A 15,773-nucleotide genomic window follows, 5' to 3' on the forward strand; every position below is an offset into this window, starting at 1 on the left:
CGAGGGGGCGGGGCCCAGCCCGCCCTTGGCCCGCCTGCCCGCTAGGAGCTACACACACGCAGATACCTGCAACCGACCAATCCCGAGGCTGCCTTAACGCGGAGCCACCGGCCCCCTTCCCCAGACCCACCCCCTTCCTGGCCTGCGTGCGCCGCCGTATTTCTCCGAAGAGCTTCGCAACTCGATTCCACACGCTTCTGGAAGGCGAATCGGTTTGCGCGCGCGTTGGGGCGGCTTTGTCAGGGAAAGAAAAGGGCGAGCGTCCCTGGTTCAAGGACACGCGACCTTGGGGTCGCGGACTCGAAAAGGTGTCTGCTGACCCCTTCCCCCTGCACCCCGCCAGCTGTCAGAAGGTCGCCCCAGGCCCTCACCCTGCCATTAGATCATCCTCTGGATTTCAAGGGGAAGGCTTTTCCCGGGTTGTGCTGCCCGCGCCCCGGGGTGGGGGTGGGGGGCTCGGCGATCCCGGCAGGGTGTGGGGGAGAAGGGCTGCGAAACTGAGAAAATGACTCTACAGAGTTTATAAAATTCACACTTGCAAAGAACCGCGGGGCCCTGCGGGGAATGTGTCTGCAGGCCCATGACGCAACTGTTCCGTTTGGAAATTTCTGGAAAGCAGTAATTTTGGGGATAATAAATCTTGAGTGTTTTTTTTTTTTTTTAACTACGGGCGTTGGAAGGAAATGTACCAAAATGTTATTAACATATGTCGTGCTATGGAAACAGGGTTTTTTCCTCGCCCTTTGGCTTTCTTTTGTTTTTTACCATATAGCTTCTTAATTAAGAAAAACCAAACCGATTTGAACTTTAAAAAGCAAAAAGGAAAAGGCTTATTTTTCTAAGCCTGTCGCTGCGCCAATCTTTCTCACTCTTCCAGGGTTTAAACGTTATGTTGGATGGTTTTTTTTTTTTAACCTTTTTATTTTGATGTAGCTTTTCAAGTTTACAGATGAGCTGCAGGAATTGTATCCGGATTCATTAGTTGTTACATCTCACCCTGTTTTATCTCTGAAGTATTTATGTATGGACATTATACACATTTTTTTTCCCCCTAAACCATTTGAGAGTCAGTTGTAGGCATACTGCCCTTTTATCCTTAATTCTTCAGTGGCTGTTTTCTAAGGGCACTAAAATTATCTCACACAGCAGCAGTACAATGATAAGAATCGGAAAATTACCACTGATGCGGCACTTTAATCCACAGCCTCCTGTATGAATCTCATCAATACTATTTTTTCCTGGCCCCGTTTCGGATCTATGACCACATTTCTTATTCGCTTTGACTGTTGACTTTGTAATAAGAAAAATGATCTTAAGACAACCTTCTTAAAAGCTCTCAATGACGCCTGGCAGCTAGCTATTCCCTGATAGTTGTCCTGAGCTATTGAGGATAGAATTATTCAATTGATCAATAGCATTTATTAATTGTCTAACAGAGACCTTTTAAAAGTGTGCGTCCAAGAGGCGCCTGGGGGGCTCAGTCGGTTAAGAGTTCGACTTCGGCTCAGGTCATGATCTCGTGGTCTGTAGGTTTGAGCCCCACGTCGGGCTCTGTGCTGACAGCTCAGAGCCTGGAGCCTGCTTACGATTCTGTCTTCCTCTCTCTCTCTGCCCCTCCCCAACTTGTGCTCTGTCTCTCTTTTTCTCTCAAAAATAAACTAAAAAAAATTAAAAGTGTGTGTCCAAATAGATGTCAGGGCAGTACACATACATATAACAAAAAAAAAAAAATCAAATTTGCTGATGCGTAAGCATGTTACTACCTACCCTATAGGTTTATTCCCCTCCCTCCCAGAGGGACACATGTCTCATTAGTCCTTTCCTACCCCCCCCCATTATTTTTAATTTAATTTTTTTATTTGAGAGAGAAAGAGAGAGAGAGAATGGGAGAGGGGCAGAGGGAGAGAGAAAAAATCTCAAGCAGGCTCCACACTCAGTGCAGAGCCTGACACAGGACCTGAGCCAAAATCAAGAGTCAGATGCTCAACTGATTGAGCCATCCAGGTGCCTCCTTCCTGCCCCCCTCCCCCATTTAAAGATATAATTCATATACAGCAGAATCCACTCTTTTTTGGTGTAAAGTTCTGCGGATTCTGACTGATCTGTGCATTCACACAACCACCACCACAGTCAAGATACGGAACCGCTCCATCATTCACCCAGATTCCCCTGCGCCGCTCCAGCGCTTCCTCGCTTCCAGCCCCGGTGACCATGTGCGTCCACCGTCTCTTCAGTTTTGCCTTTTCTAGGAGGTCACGTAAAAGGGGTTGATAGTGTATAGCCACGCATTTGAAGTTCATCCACGGTGTGGGCATCAGCACTTCATTCTTTGTTGATTGCTCACTAGTGTTCATTGTGCGGAGGTATAATGTTTACCAATTCCCCAGTCAAGGGATATTTGGGTTGTTTCCAGGGTTGGGTGATTACCAACGTAGCCACTATAAACATGTGAATACAGGTCTTTGTGTGAACATGGCTTGTTTGTTTGTTTCCATTTCACTTGGGTAAACCCCTAGGTTGTGCGGTAAGGATACGAGGTATGTGTTTATAAGAAACTACCAGACTGGGGCGCCTGGGTGGCTCAGTCTGTTAAGCGTCCGACTTTGGCTCAGGTCATGATCTCATGGTTTGTGAGTTTGAGCTCCGCATGGGGCTCTCGGCTGTCAGCACAGAGCCTGCTTCCTGTCTTCCGTCTTGCCCTTTCTCTTCCCCTTCCCTGCTGATGCTCTCTCTCTCTTTCTCAAAATAAACAAACAAACTTAGAAATATCACCCTTTAATCTAAAACCTTAAAATTCTTTACAAAAGAAGAAAAGAGGAGAAACTACTAGGCGGTTTAAAGAACCAGCTGCCCTGTTTTGCAACCTCACCGCGCGTGTGCCTTTCCTTTCCCCACAGGCGAGTTATGTCCTTCAGACACTGCCCTGCACCTTGTACGTCACTAATTGCCACCATGGAAGTGACTCCCAACATCGGAATGCGTTGAGCTGCCTTCCTTTTTTACAGCAGCGTACTATTCCACTCCTCAATCCATAGGAATTTGTTCACATGGTCTCCTGCTGTGGACCTTCAGGTTGTTCCCGGTCTTTGCTGTTATGAGCCCAACTGGTAATGCCCTTAGGACGCACACTGCCCTTGTCCAGGATCTGTATCCACACGTTGTCCCTGGTCTGCGGGGTAATTCCTAGGAGTAGAAATATGGGGTCAAATCGCACTTGCCTCCTTTGCTTTGAATCACTTCCTCCTCTTTTTTTTTTAGTTTTTTAAAGTTTATTCATTTATTTTTTTGAGAGAGAGAGCGAGAGAGAGCAAGCATGAACAGGGAAGACGCAGAGAGAGAGGGAGACACAGAATCCAAAGCAGGCTCCAAGCTCTGAGCTGTCGGCACAGAGCCCGACGCGGGGCTCGAACTCACAAACCGTGAGATCATGACCTGAGCCAAAGTCAGACGCCCAACCGGCTGAGCCACCCAGTCGCCCTTTGAATCACCTCTTCTTAAATAAGTTGACATTCCGGTTGTTCTCTCTCTCTGGGAGGCATCCTTTGGTGGGGAGCATTGCGTGCTTAGAGGGTCCGGCCAGAGGGTCCGACACAGCTGGCTTCTTACTCTGTGAGTTTGTTTCAAGGTCAATTACCAACCTTCTCCACAGGGTGTAGTGGAAAAGCCACTTGAGATAAAGTTTCAGGAAGGTTGTGGCTGCTTTTGCTAGTGTAACTGGAGGGCAGGGGCTTGGGGAACTTTCGGGAGAAGTGGGAGGGCCTGGGGGCCAGTAGCCCGAGGCACCTTGTAGGGGGAGAGGGAGAAGGTGGACCAGGAACTTATGTGTTTGGAAGACGCGGGACTGACTGGTGCTGGCTGGGTCTGGGAGGTCCGGGTGTGTGTTCCCCGCAGAGCACGCACCTGTCCCGGGAAAGCGGGCAGACCTGGACCGCTTGGCATTTTCTCGAAGAGGAAATGAGCCCAGGGTGGTAGCCCTCTGAGCCCGGGCAGCTGGGACGGCTGGGGCTTGGTTGCCATCCCCTCCCGTCGAGGTGGAGGTGCGAGGGGAGAGGAAAGGGAGCCCCTCCTCCGCCTGGTCGCTTTTCATCTTGCACAACCTGTGGTTTTCATAATTCAGCCTGGGGAGGGGGTCAGGGGCCAGCCCTTTGGCATTTCTGTTAAATAAGATCAAGTACTCGGAAACAGAGTGGGAGATACCCGGAGGTGGCTTATCACTATCAAAGCACAGCCTTCAAAAGTTCACAACACAACTCTTATGTAAAAAGAAAAAGAAAAAAAATAAAGCGAAAGAACACCCAGCGACACTGCCACATTTCTTTTAACCCTTTAGTGAGGGGTCCCTGCAGAATGGCAGCTCTGAGCCATTTGTGGTCGCTGAAATAGGATTGTCAAGTGAGGCCCGGGGCTGCTTTAGGTCCTGGGGGCCACGACATCGCCATCACTGCGAGGTTCTGCCTTCTGTGTGGATAAACATCATTTATGATGTTTTATTTACTTTTTAAATAGTAATTTTTTTTTATTTTAGAGAGAGAGAGACAGAATGTGAGCAGGGAAGGGGCAGAGAGAGAGAGAGAGAGAGAGAGAAAGGGAGACACAGAATCCGAAGCAGGCTTCAGGCTCTGAGCTGTTAGCACAGAGCCCGATGCGGGGCTCGAACTCATGAACCGTGAGACTGTGACTTGAACCGAAGTCAGGTGCTAACCCAACTGAGCCCCCCAGGCGCCCCTGCCGTGTATCCATCTATGAGATGATGCCTGAGTCCCCGGGTTCTACACTCCGACAGAAATAGTGACTCGGTCACAGATAGGCGTCCCTGAGCAGGGGCCAGCAAACCATCCAGCCCCTTGCCTGCTTCTGTAAATAAGGTTTTATTGGGCACAGCCCCGCCCGTGCTTGCTTGACTTCTCTGGGCTGCTTGCAGAAGAAGCTGGCCGGCTGGGCTGGAGAATGAGCTAATTCTCAGGTGGGCCCCGGCAAGAAATTGAAAACTCCAGCCGTCAGCCTCCGGCCTTGAGCGCAAGTGTTGAGTATTTTTTCTTGGCATTGTCTAGGCCGGAAGGCTTATGTGTTTGGGAAGTCTTTGTTGGGTCTTTGCTAATGCTTCTTTTGAACTCCAAGGCTGACCCTTAGACACAGCCCCAGCCCAGGAAATAGAGCCTTTCCTGTTCTCACATATGCTTTCCCAGAGGGTGGGGTCTTTGCGAGTCCAAGATAATCATTGTCCGCCTAATATATTGCTTCCTGCCTTTGAGTTTCGGGCCTTGGGTTCCTGCAAACAGATCGTTAGTAACGGCGGTGATCATCATACTAGTGGCCATGGGAGCGAACTTGTATCACACCTACGTGTGGAATCAAAGGATTCTGTGCCTTACCCATATCGTCTTGTTTAGTTGTGAGAAGTGAAGGGATTGTTCTCATTTTACAGACAGGAAAACTGAGGCTGTTGCCCCTTTAAAGACGTCTTCACGGTGTGCCTGCGGGGTGGTGGGTGCCGTGTTGCCAGTTTTGGGTGCAGGTCATGCCTTCCCGGGACTGCACGGACCCTGTGGATGGCCGCGGTGATTCTTTATTTTTATTTTTTTATTTTTAAAATTTAAATCCAAGTTAGTTAACATATAGTGTAATAATGATTTCAGGAACAGAACCCAGTGATTCATCACTTACATACAACACCCAGTGCCCATCCCACAAGTGTCCTCCTTAATGCCCATCACCCATTTAGCCCATTTCCTCTCCCCAAACACCCCTCCAGCAGCCCTCCGTTATTTCTCTGTATGGAAGATTCTCTGATGGTTTGTCCCCCCGCCTCTGTCTTATTTTTCCTTCCCTTCTCCTGTGTTCATCTGTTTTGTTTCTTCAGTTCCTCATGAGTGAAGTCATATGATATTTGTCTTTCTCTGACTCATTTCACTTAGCGTAATACACTCTAGTTCCATCCATGTTGTTCAGATGGCAAGATTTCATTCTTTTTGACTGCCGAGTAATACTCCGTTGTATGCACACACCACAGCTTCCTGATCCACTCATCCGTCGATGGACATCTGGGCTCTTTCCACACTTGGGCTGCTATAAACGTTGGGGTTCACGTGCCCCCTTTGAAACAGCACACCTGTGTCCCTTGGACAGATTCCTAGTAGAGCAGTTGCTGGGTCGTGGGGTAGTTCTAGCTTTAATTTTTTGAGGAGCCTCCACACTGTTTTCCGGAGTGGCTGCACCCGTTTGCGTTCCCCCGTGGGGATTCTTTAGACCCAGGAATACCAGACTCAGAGCCTAAAGATCGAGAGTTAGCTTTCGCCCTGCTGCCTCTCAAAAGGGCCTGTCTTCTTGCCTCTGTGAAATGGAGATAATGGGGGCGCCTGGGTGGTTCAGACAGTTAAGCATCTGACTCTTAGTTTCAGCTCAGGTCGTGGTCTCACAGTTTGTGAGTTCGAGCCCCACATTGGGCTCCGCGCTGATAGCATGGATTCTCTCTTTCTCTCTCTCTCTCTCTGCCCCTCCCCTGCTTGCTCTGTCTCTCAAAACAAACAAACAAAAGAAATGGAGATAATGGCACTTACCCCGTCCCCCTGCTTTATTAGAATTAAATGAGAATCTAATGGGTGGCATGTAATCCCTAAAAAAACCTACACGGACATCCCCCCCATCATCCCACCTTCCTCCGATTAGAGCCTCTTAGTTCTTTTGGGGCCCATGATGTAAAAAAGCAGAGGGGCGCCTGGGTGGCTTAGTCGGTTAAGCGGCCGACTTTCGCTTAGGTCATGATCTTGCGGTTTGTGGGTTCGAGCCCCGCGTCGGGCTCTGTGCTGACTGCCAGCTCAGAGCCTGGAGCCTGTTTCAGAGTCTGTGACTCCCTCTCTCTCTGACCCTCCCCTGCTCACGCTGTCTCTCTCTCTCTCTCTCCTAGAAATAAATAAAACATTAAAAAAAAAAAAGCATACGCACGCATGCACAGATGCTTCAATTTTTGCATGCATATTTTCACAGTATTTGTGGAGCACCTCTTGGGGGGTGGGGGTGGGGGTGGGTCTTGGAGGTGCTCTTGAGCCAGTGGCTAAACACTGGGTACTTGGGAACTGCTCCGAAGCCATTGCCTTTGCCTCCGCTCTGTCTCACCAGAGACGTGTCGGCTGAACTGCAGGTGTGAGCCTCGTCTTCGGAGCGAGGGTCGTAGCAGCCAGTGCAGCGGGTGGAGCAGACGTGACCCGTCCCTGGCCTTGCCTCTCGAAGGACAGTCAACAAGGACAGGATACTTTTTGAGAGTGATAAATACTACAAGAAAAATGTCATCAGATAAGGTGTTAGAACATGGTTGAGGAGGAGGGAGTGATTTCCAGCAGGAAGGTCAGAGAAGGTCTTTCAAGAGCGCTGGGGCCAGAAGGCCAGGGAGGGGGCAGTCTTGGGAGGATAATGGGGGGGGTGGCGCTGCAGCCAGAACAGCAGGTGCAAAGGTCCTGAGGCAGGCCTGTGTGTGTGTGTGTGTGTGTGTGTGTGGTGGAGGGGGGAGCAGGGGGGAGGAGAAGGGAGACTCAAATGGCTGCTGTCTGGGCCTGGAGGAAGGAGTTGGAGAGCCCAGGGCAGGCTAGACCACAAGAGACCTCTCGGCCTTGGCGAGGAGTGTACTTTTGTTCTCGAAGCCTCTGCTGTCCAGTGTGTGAGCCAATGGCTACCTGTGGCTGGTGAAATTAAAACCGAGAACAAACAATGGAAAGTTTAGTTTCCCAGTGGATATTGGAACCCCTATGTTTTCTTGGTGGGACAGTAAAATGGCGCAGCCACCGTGGAAACCAATATGGCGGCTCCTCAAAAAAATTACAAATAGGATTACTGTGTGATCCAACAATTCTGCTTCTGGGCATATACATAAAAGAATTGAAGGCTGAGTCTTGAAGAGATATTTGTGTACCCGTGATCTTAACATTAGTATTCACAATGCCCAGAAGGTGGAAACAGCCCAGGAGCCTGAGGGATGAAGGAATACATAAAATGTGGTATATACACACACGATGGAATGCTATTCAGCCCTAAAAAGGCAGGAAATTCTGACGCCTGCTACACCTTGGATGAATTTTGAAGACACTATGCTCAGTGAAACAAGCCAGTCACAAAAAAGCCAGTCTATGATTCCACTCATAGGATTTCTATCCACAGAGACAGAGGGTAGATGGTGGGAGCTGGGGGTGGGGAGGGGTGGGGAGTGAGTGCTTCATGGGGACAGAGTCTCAGTTTGGGAAGTTGAGAAAGTTGTGGAGATGGGTCGTGGGAATGGTTGTATGACTGTGAGTGTACCCGGTGCCACTGAGCTGTGCCCTTAAAAGTGGTTAAGATGGTTGGGGCGCCTGGGTGGCTCAGTCGGTTAAACTTCTGACTTCGGTTCAGGTCGTGATCTTGCGGTTCATGGGTTCGAGCCCCGCGTCGGGCTCACAGCCTGGAGCCTGCTTCTGATTCTGTGTCTCCCTCTCTGCCTCTCCACCGCTTGCACTCTCTGTCTCTCTCAAAAATAAACAAACATTAATAGAAATGGTTAAGATGGTCAATTTTATGCTACGTGTATTTTGCCACGATTAAAAAAAATCGGTTCCTCGTTGCACTGACCACACACAACAGCCACAGGGGAGAAGTGGCTACCGTGTTGGACAGCGCAACTTGGGAACATTACTGAAAGTTCCATCAGACAGTGCTGGCCCTGTGTGAACGCAGCTTCCAGGGCCACTTCTGCTTCGCAGGGCGGGTCGTTGGGGTCGGGTGGGGCCGGGAAGTTGCTGCAACAAAAAGTCTGGTCCAGAGCAGGGGGGTCAGTAACAACCCCCCAGCTTCCAATCCGTCTTCCAAGCCATGCAGAGTGAGTGAGTGAAACAGGGGATGCCACGAGGTCTGTCCAGCCTCAGGGAAGCCGTTTGTCCAGGGACAGATCTGCCGACAGACTGCGAAGGGAGGGTCTGAAATCAGGGGGTAATTAGGAAGCAATGTGTAGCGAGAAGTGGCGAGAGAAGGGATGGGTGACCAGCCGCGGCGGGAAACCAGGGCAGAATCCAGCCTTGGGTGGTGGACAAGTTCACTTTCGTGGAACAAGAAACTGCCCCAGCCACAAAATCTATGCAAGCCTCTGACCTTCCATCTGCAGGGCCTTCCCCGTTCTTCCTGTTCATTAACTTCTTCATGTTGCAACAGAAGTGTCCCCTCCCCTTACGTGCAGCGCAGAGTTTGTTGCATATGCAGTGACACATTTGTGTGTTTAAGTAACTAATCTGCCTCCGGTGGGTCTGCGGCCACTTTGTTCCTTCTCCGTGTTCCTTGGCTGCGGTGTCTAGATCGGGGTCATCAGATGGCTGTTGAAGCAATAAATGACCGCTGGGCCATTAGCTTCGCCTTCCCATACCTTGATTTCCCCATTTGTAACATGGAGAAAACAGGACAGAATAATGGATCTGCGGCTGGAGCCGGCTTGGTAGAACCAGTGATCATATTGTCAGGAAATTTGCAAACTAGTTATTAAGGAAGCGGTTATGGAAACATACATGATGCAGACTTAACAAATTATGTTAGAAACAAAGATCATGGATCCTCACCACTTCCTATGATCTCACTATATTTTTCTGTTACTTACGCTTTTGAGGTTATTTGCTACTGTTATAGCTGTGTGGCAGATACGCTGTTTAATGCTGTGCTACTGTGTGTGTCTCTCTGGTTTTTTTTTTTTTTAAGTTTATTTATTTATCCTGAGAGAGAGTACACGCGAAGGGGGGAGGGGCAGAGAGAGAGAATCCCAAGGAGGCTCCGCACTGATGCGGGGCTGGAACTCAGGAACCCGTGAGATCATAACCTGAGCTGAGATCAAGAGTCGAACCCTTAACCGCCTGAGCCACCCAGGCGCCCCTTACTACTATCTCTTACCAGCTCCATGTTCAGCAGCATCTTTGGGTACCTTAAAACGGACCGAGGTGGGGGTGTTTTTGTACACCGTGGAAATGTGTCGAGCTTGTCTGCCTCTCCGAAGCAGTCTTAAACGTCCAGGAGCACGCCACTGGCTTGGGGGCTGATGCGAGTGAGCAGTTGTGCCTGGCGCGAAGCAAGCACTAGAAGCGAGACTGTCACTGTTATTATTTTGTTTGGCTGGCGCCTCCCTCTTCCAGACTCGCTGTCTGTGCAGCCGGCACCTGAGCGAAGCTGTTGACCAGCTGTTTTCTTTCTCCCGCCAGTTTGTCCGACCATCTGTAAGTCGCATGGCTGCACCGCTGATGGCCTCTGCTGCCACAGCGAGTGTTTAGGCAACTGCTCGGAGCCGGACGACCCCACCAAGTGCGTGGCCTGTCGCAACTTCTACCTGGACGGCAGGTGCGTGGAGACCTGCCCGCCCCCCTACTACCACTTCCAGGACTGGCGCTGCGTGAACTTCAGCTTCTGCCGGGACCTGCACGTCAAATGCAAGAACTCGCGGAGACAGGGCTGCCACCAGTACGTCATTCACAACAACAAGTGCATCCCCGAGTGCCCCTCAGGGTACACGATGAACTCCAGCAAGTGAGTCCTGGCTGCGGGTTCCGGGGAGGGGGGCGGCGAACAGCGGGCTCCACGTGGGGTTGGCCATGGTGTTAACGTTGTGTGAGAACCCCGAGTTAACAGGCTATGAGTGAGGGGGCGGCTGGCGACTGCCTGTATGCACTTGGATCTGTGAGAGGCTATTTCTGCCTCCTGTGTTTGTTCCTGGCCTTTGGAGCAGGAATTGACAAACATTCTATAAAGGACTCGAGATCAAACGTTTTTCAGTGTCTTTTTTTTTTTTAATATATATTTTTTTATTTATTTCTAGGAGAGAGAGAGAGTCAGCGTGAGCAAGGGAGGGTCAGAGAGAGAGGGAGACACAGACTCCGAAATAGGCTCCAGGCTCTGAGCTGGCAGTCAGCACAGAGCCCGACGCGGGGCTCGAACCCACGAACCACGAGACCATGACCTGAGCGAAAGTCGGACGCTTAACCGACTATGTCACCCAGGTGCCCCAGTTTTTGAGTGTCTTAACCATCATTTAAAAAGTTTTTTTTTAATTTTAATTAAAAACATTTTTTTTTTTTAAGTTGGAGCACCTGGGTGGCTCTGTCGGTGAAGCGTCCAACTTCGGCTCAAGTCATGATCTCCCAGTTCGTGAGTTCAAGCCCCGCATCGGGCTCTGTGCTGACAGCTCGGAGCTGGAGCCTGCTTCGGATTCTGTGTTCCCTTCTCTCTGCCCCTCCCCCCGTCGGGCTCCCTCCCTCTCTCTCTCTCAAAAATAAATGAACATTTAAAAAAATGTTTTTAAGTTCATTTTGAGAGAGACAGAGATAGTGTGAGTGGGGGAGGGGCAAAGAGAGAGGGAGGGAGAGAGAGAGAGAATCCCAAGCAGGGTCCCCCCTTGTCAGCGCAGAACCCGACCACAGGGCTCAGACTCACAAACCGTGAGATCGTGACCTGAGCTGATACCAAGAGTCAGACACTTAACTGACTGAGCCCCCCGGGCGTCCCCTGACCCACCATTTTTAAAGTTTTCTGGATTTAGCTTTGGGAATAGAAGACATAAAAGAAGCCCTCGGTTTCCCCTAGAATCCTTCGCTCGGACGGAACTCTCTGGAATGATGTAGCTGCCAAATGTTACAACCAAGAACAGAGCTGAGGTTTTTATGTTTTCCCGGAGCTGGAGCCGGACAGCATGCTGAGATTAGCCTGGAGCGCAAGGAGGAAAGAGACTCCATTCTAGACTGTTCCCAGGGCTTTGTTAACTTTCTGAAGGACTGTGCCATCAAACCATTTCCTATTATTTGGGTGAGGAATAGGGTTTTCTCTCTTCGGAGGTGAGTCAGATTTCCTATGCACATTGAAGACTTTTTGTTCATGTTGTCCGATTTTTAGATGAGCTATTTCAGTGTCTCAGGGCCATGACCGAGTTTAAAAAATCTGTTTCCTGGTTTTTGTGTTGGGGTTTGAGGCCCCCCTCCCCGCAAAACAACAAAAAACAAATCAGAAACAGACGCACGTCCAGCGGCCTTGAGCTGATCTGCTTACGTACAAAATCTTCCTCTTCAGACTTGAGAATTAGCCAAGCAAGCGTGTTCTGGTGGGAAATTTTATTTCCCCGGGTGGAGTGGGTGGGAAGGAAAACAATCTTTATTTCGGTTCTTATGAGCCTCGCTTTGAGTGTTTGTGAAACCTGCGAGTACAAAATGTTTTGTTTTACTTGTTTTTGATAAAACCTATCGAGTGGCTTTGTTGGCCAAAAATAGGCTTCCATAAATCAACTTGGCATGCCAGACAGGGCTTTTTTTTTTTTCCCTGGCCCGTTTATCAGTCAGGTTGGGAAAATGACCATATTCCTTTTGATTCATTTCTGTTTTTTGTTTTTTTTCCATGTTTGAAATACAGCATGGATATTAACATCTTCCGGTGAGATGTTTGTGTTAGACACATTGGCTTTAAATAAAAGGTCTTTTCTTTTTCCTGACCGTCACTGAGACCTGAGACACAGAGGAGGGGACTTCTTTGATGTGCCTGCTGACGGTGCCGTGGTCGCCCCAGAACTGAAGCCCCAGGAAATTGAAAGCCTGTCCTGGGATGTCTGAGTCCTTTACTGAGGGGAAGGGGGCAGAGGGGAGGATCCCAATTGTGACTTGTCATAGCAATATTTTACTTTGTCGGTTTCAAAAAAAAATCAATAGCTTTCTGTCTGAAGCATTTCTTTTATATTATGAAAGACTTTAGTGCTCTTACTTCTTAAAAAATTTTTTTAACGTTTTGTTTATTCCTGAGAGAGAGAGAGTGTGAGCAGGGGAGGCTCAGAGAGAGAGGGAGACACAGAATCTGAAACAGGCTCCAGGCTCTGAGCTGTCAGCACAGAGCCCGATGCGGGGCTCGAACCCACGAACCATGAGATCATGGCCCAAGCCGAAGTCAGACGCCCAACCGACTGACCCACCCAGGCGCCCCTTAGTGCTCTTATTTTTAATGTAGTTTGATATTGAATAGGACCAGATATGTTTTCTTCCATTCTTGTGGTTTATCTGGGAAATAGTTTTTTTTGTATTTTCAGAACAGAGGTCTGGGAACCCACATGATTCATTAAAAAGCCTCACTAGCTATGGTCACTTTGAGGTATGTGGCGGGAGCACCAAGGTGCTCTTTCCTGGGACGAGGAGGGTGAATATATGGGGGTGAATATTAAGAGTGCAGTGGGTATGGGGCATCCCTGTTCTCTCCCCCTGGAATACTCTGCCCCTTGATCTTTGCATGGCTGGCTTCATCCAGGTCCCAGCTTAAAAGTCACTTCCTCCAAGAACCCTCCCCTATTTGACCGTCCTGTCTGAATTAGCATCTGGCTACTCCTGGGCACATCACACAGTTTTCACTCTTTTCATGGCATTTGCCACCAATTGATGTTTTAATTGCCAATTTATTAATTGTACCCAACCAAACGATAATGTTTCACAAGTGTATCGGTTGGCTCATGCCGTGTAACAAACCACCCAGCACTTCGTGACTTAAGACGACACTGATTTCTGATTTATAATGATTTTTGTGGGTTGACTGGTGGTTTGTCTGGCCTGGGCTGAGCCAGCCATGACCGGATGGTATAGGATAGCCTCTCGTATCTTAGATGGGCAGCTGGGGACTTTCTCTGTGTGGTTTCTCAGCGCAGTAGCCAGGAAGGGCCCGCCTCAATGTGCAAGGACTTTTCAAGCCTCTGCGTGCATTACATTTGTTACTGTCCCATTGGCCAAAGCAAGTCACATGGCCAAGCCCAGCTCCAGTGAATGGGGAAATAAACACCCCTTCTTGGTGGGACGGGCTGCAACTTGTGGCCATTTGTAATCTCCCACGGGGAAAGTAGATCTTCTGTTTTATTCACTCTAGTGTGCCTGCAGCTTAGGCCAGGCATTGGTAAGGGGCTAGATAGGAAATATTGTCAGTTCTGAGGGCCATATGGCCTCTTTGCTGCTACACAACTCGGCCCCTATGGCGTGAGAACAGCCCTAGATGATACACAAACCAACGGGTGAGGCTGTGCTCCAACATACTGCTATTCACCGCGACAGGTGGCCTGCTGGATTTGGCCCGCGGGCCGTAGTTTGCCGCCCTCTGGCTTAGAGTATCACCTGTCACGTAATAGGTGCCCTGTGAATATTTGCAGAATCAACAAAAGAACCCAAACATGTGGTCACTATTCCGCTTCCGCCCCAGCTGCTCTGATATCACCCAGGAATCTGCAGTACAAGCCTGACACTGACCACCTGGAGTTAACATCAGGCTCCGTCCTCCACAAGACTGCCCTCACTCCGGATGCCAGGGGGACCCAGGCCACCCATAGTTCTGATCGGCTGGCTGTGAACTTGGGGGCTCGCACATAGCCTAATTCAGGTGCAGTAATTTGCTACACCAAGTCGCAGTAGTGAAATGCCGTAGTGTTCGGTCAGTCCTGAGCCTGTTAATGGCAGTGCCCTTGGTGAGGGGTGCCTCCAGGGCTCACCCAGCTCGCGTCACTTGTGGAGAGCGCCAGACGTGTCCTCCCCCCCGCCCCCCAAGGATCCCTATTTACGGCTGGGCCGTCCCTTGTAGTTCTTATTATGATCATGGGACACACTTCAGCAAAGACTCTCTGGGAACTTTTTTTTTTAATGTTTATTCATTTTTGAGAGAGAGAGAGAGAGAGCAGGGGAGGGTCAGAGAGAGAGGGAGACACAGAATCTGAAGCAGGCTCCAGGCTCTGAGCTGTCAGCACAGAGCCCGACGCGGGGCTCCAACCCACGAACCATGTGATCATGACCTGAGCCCAAGTCGGACGCTTAACTGACTGAGCTGCCCAGGCGCCCCAAGGCCATCTGAGAACTTTGAGGAACGGGGGGTGACGACTCACAAGTCCTGGAGGGCACGCGGCAAGATCACGGGTAGAGAGAGAGTGTGGACCGGGGGCTCTGCCTTTATTAGGGTCCAAGCCGGGGGTGGCCAGGGGTTTGTGGGCTCGCTCGTTACTGGTGAATTTAAAGGATATGAAGAGGAATTAGGGCAGGAAGGGAGGAGTGGGGTCACTCGAGGGGTCAGTTATCTACGTCCCCCAGCCCTTCTGACAGCGGGAGCTTCGTGAGTGGGGACAGCTGAATTCCTTATCTGGCCGTGTTGTTCGGAACCTTCCAGAGGGATGTCTTTTGAAATGGATGCTTTGGTAGTCAGGCGCTTACAGTACTCATACTTAAAATGACAGCATTATTACTGAAGACACACACGTTATCAGTGACGGTCCCAGCTCTGCCCTGTGGAATCAGGGACGTGGCGCTCCCAGCATTCAGTGTCCAGGAAACGTCACTGGGTTGGTGTCCCGCAGGTTTCCGAATCGGTGTCCGTCCCTGTGCTTGGACTCCATCTTCAGTGGCTGGAAGACCCACACGTCTACTCACATCCTTGGTCTTTTTGGTGACCAGCCCCCATCCTACCGCGACCAGGGACCACCTCATTAGCATAGTCCTCATTAGCATAACAAAGAGACTCCCGCCTCTCAGGACCTTCTAAGCTCTGTGCCAGGACCCGCTCAGACCAGATCCCCTCTTTACTGCACCATCTCAGAGGTCTCTCGGAAGAATGAATGTGCCCGGATGTGTGAGTAATGACAGTGGCAGCAACGATACCACTAATAAAAAGTGGTCATCAGAGCAAAGACTCACAATTCTTGTTTTCCATGTGCCAAGCGCTTTAGACAGTGTCTCCTTCTGGGAGGTTCTAGTAAAATCCTCACGGGACTGACGTGGGTGTGTGCCCACCTC

At 49.9% G+C, this 15,773-nt stretch overlaps 1 protein-coding gene across 2 annotated transcripts in view; it reads left to right on the forward strand.

The window, feature by feature from the left end:
- INSR (insulin receptor) overlaps nt 1-15,773 on the forward strand; it is a 114,049-nt gene that overhangs the window by 56,777 nt on the left and 41,499 nt on the right. For both annotated transcript variants that reach the window (XM_077745709.1, XM_077745710.1), the window contains exon 2: nt 10,197-10,518. In XM_077745709.1, coding sequence (XP_077601835.1) covers nt 10,197-10,518 — 322 coding nt within the window. The remainder of the gene's footprint in view (nt 1-10,196; nt 10,519-15,773) is intronic.

This window comes from Crocuta crocuta, unplaced genomic scaffold (assembly GCF_008692635.1).
Source record: "Crocuta crocuta isolate KB4526 unplaced genomic scaffold, BGI_CrCroc_1.0 scaffold650, whole genome shotgun sequence".
NCBI classification, from domain to species: domain Eukaryota; kingdom Metazoa; phylum Chordata; class Mammalia; order Carnivora; family Hyaenidae; genus Crocuta; species Crocuta crocuta.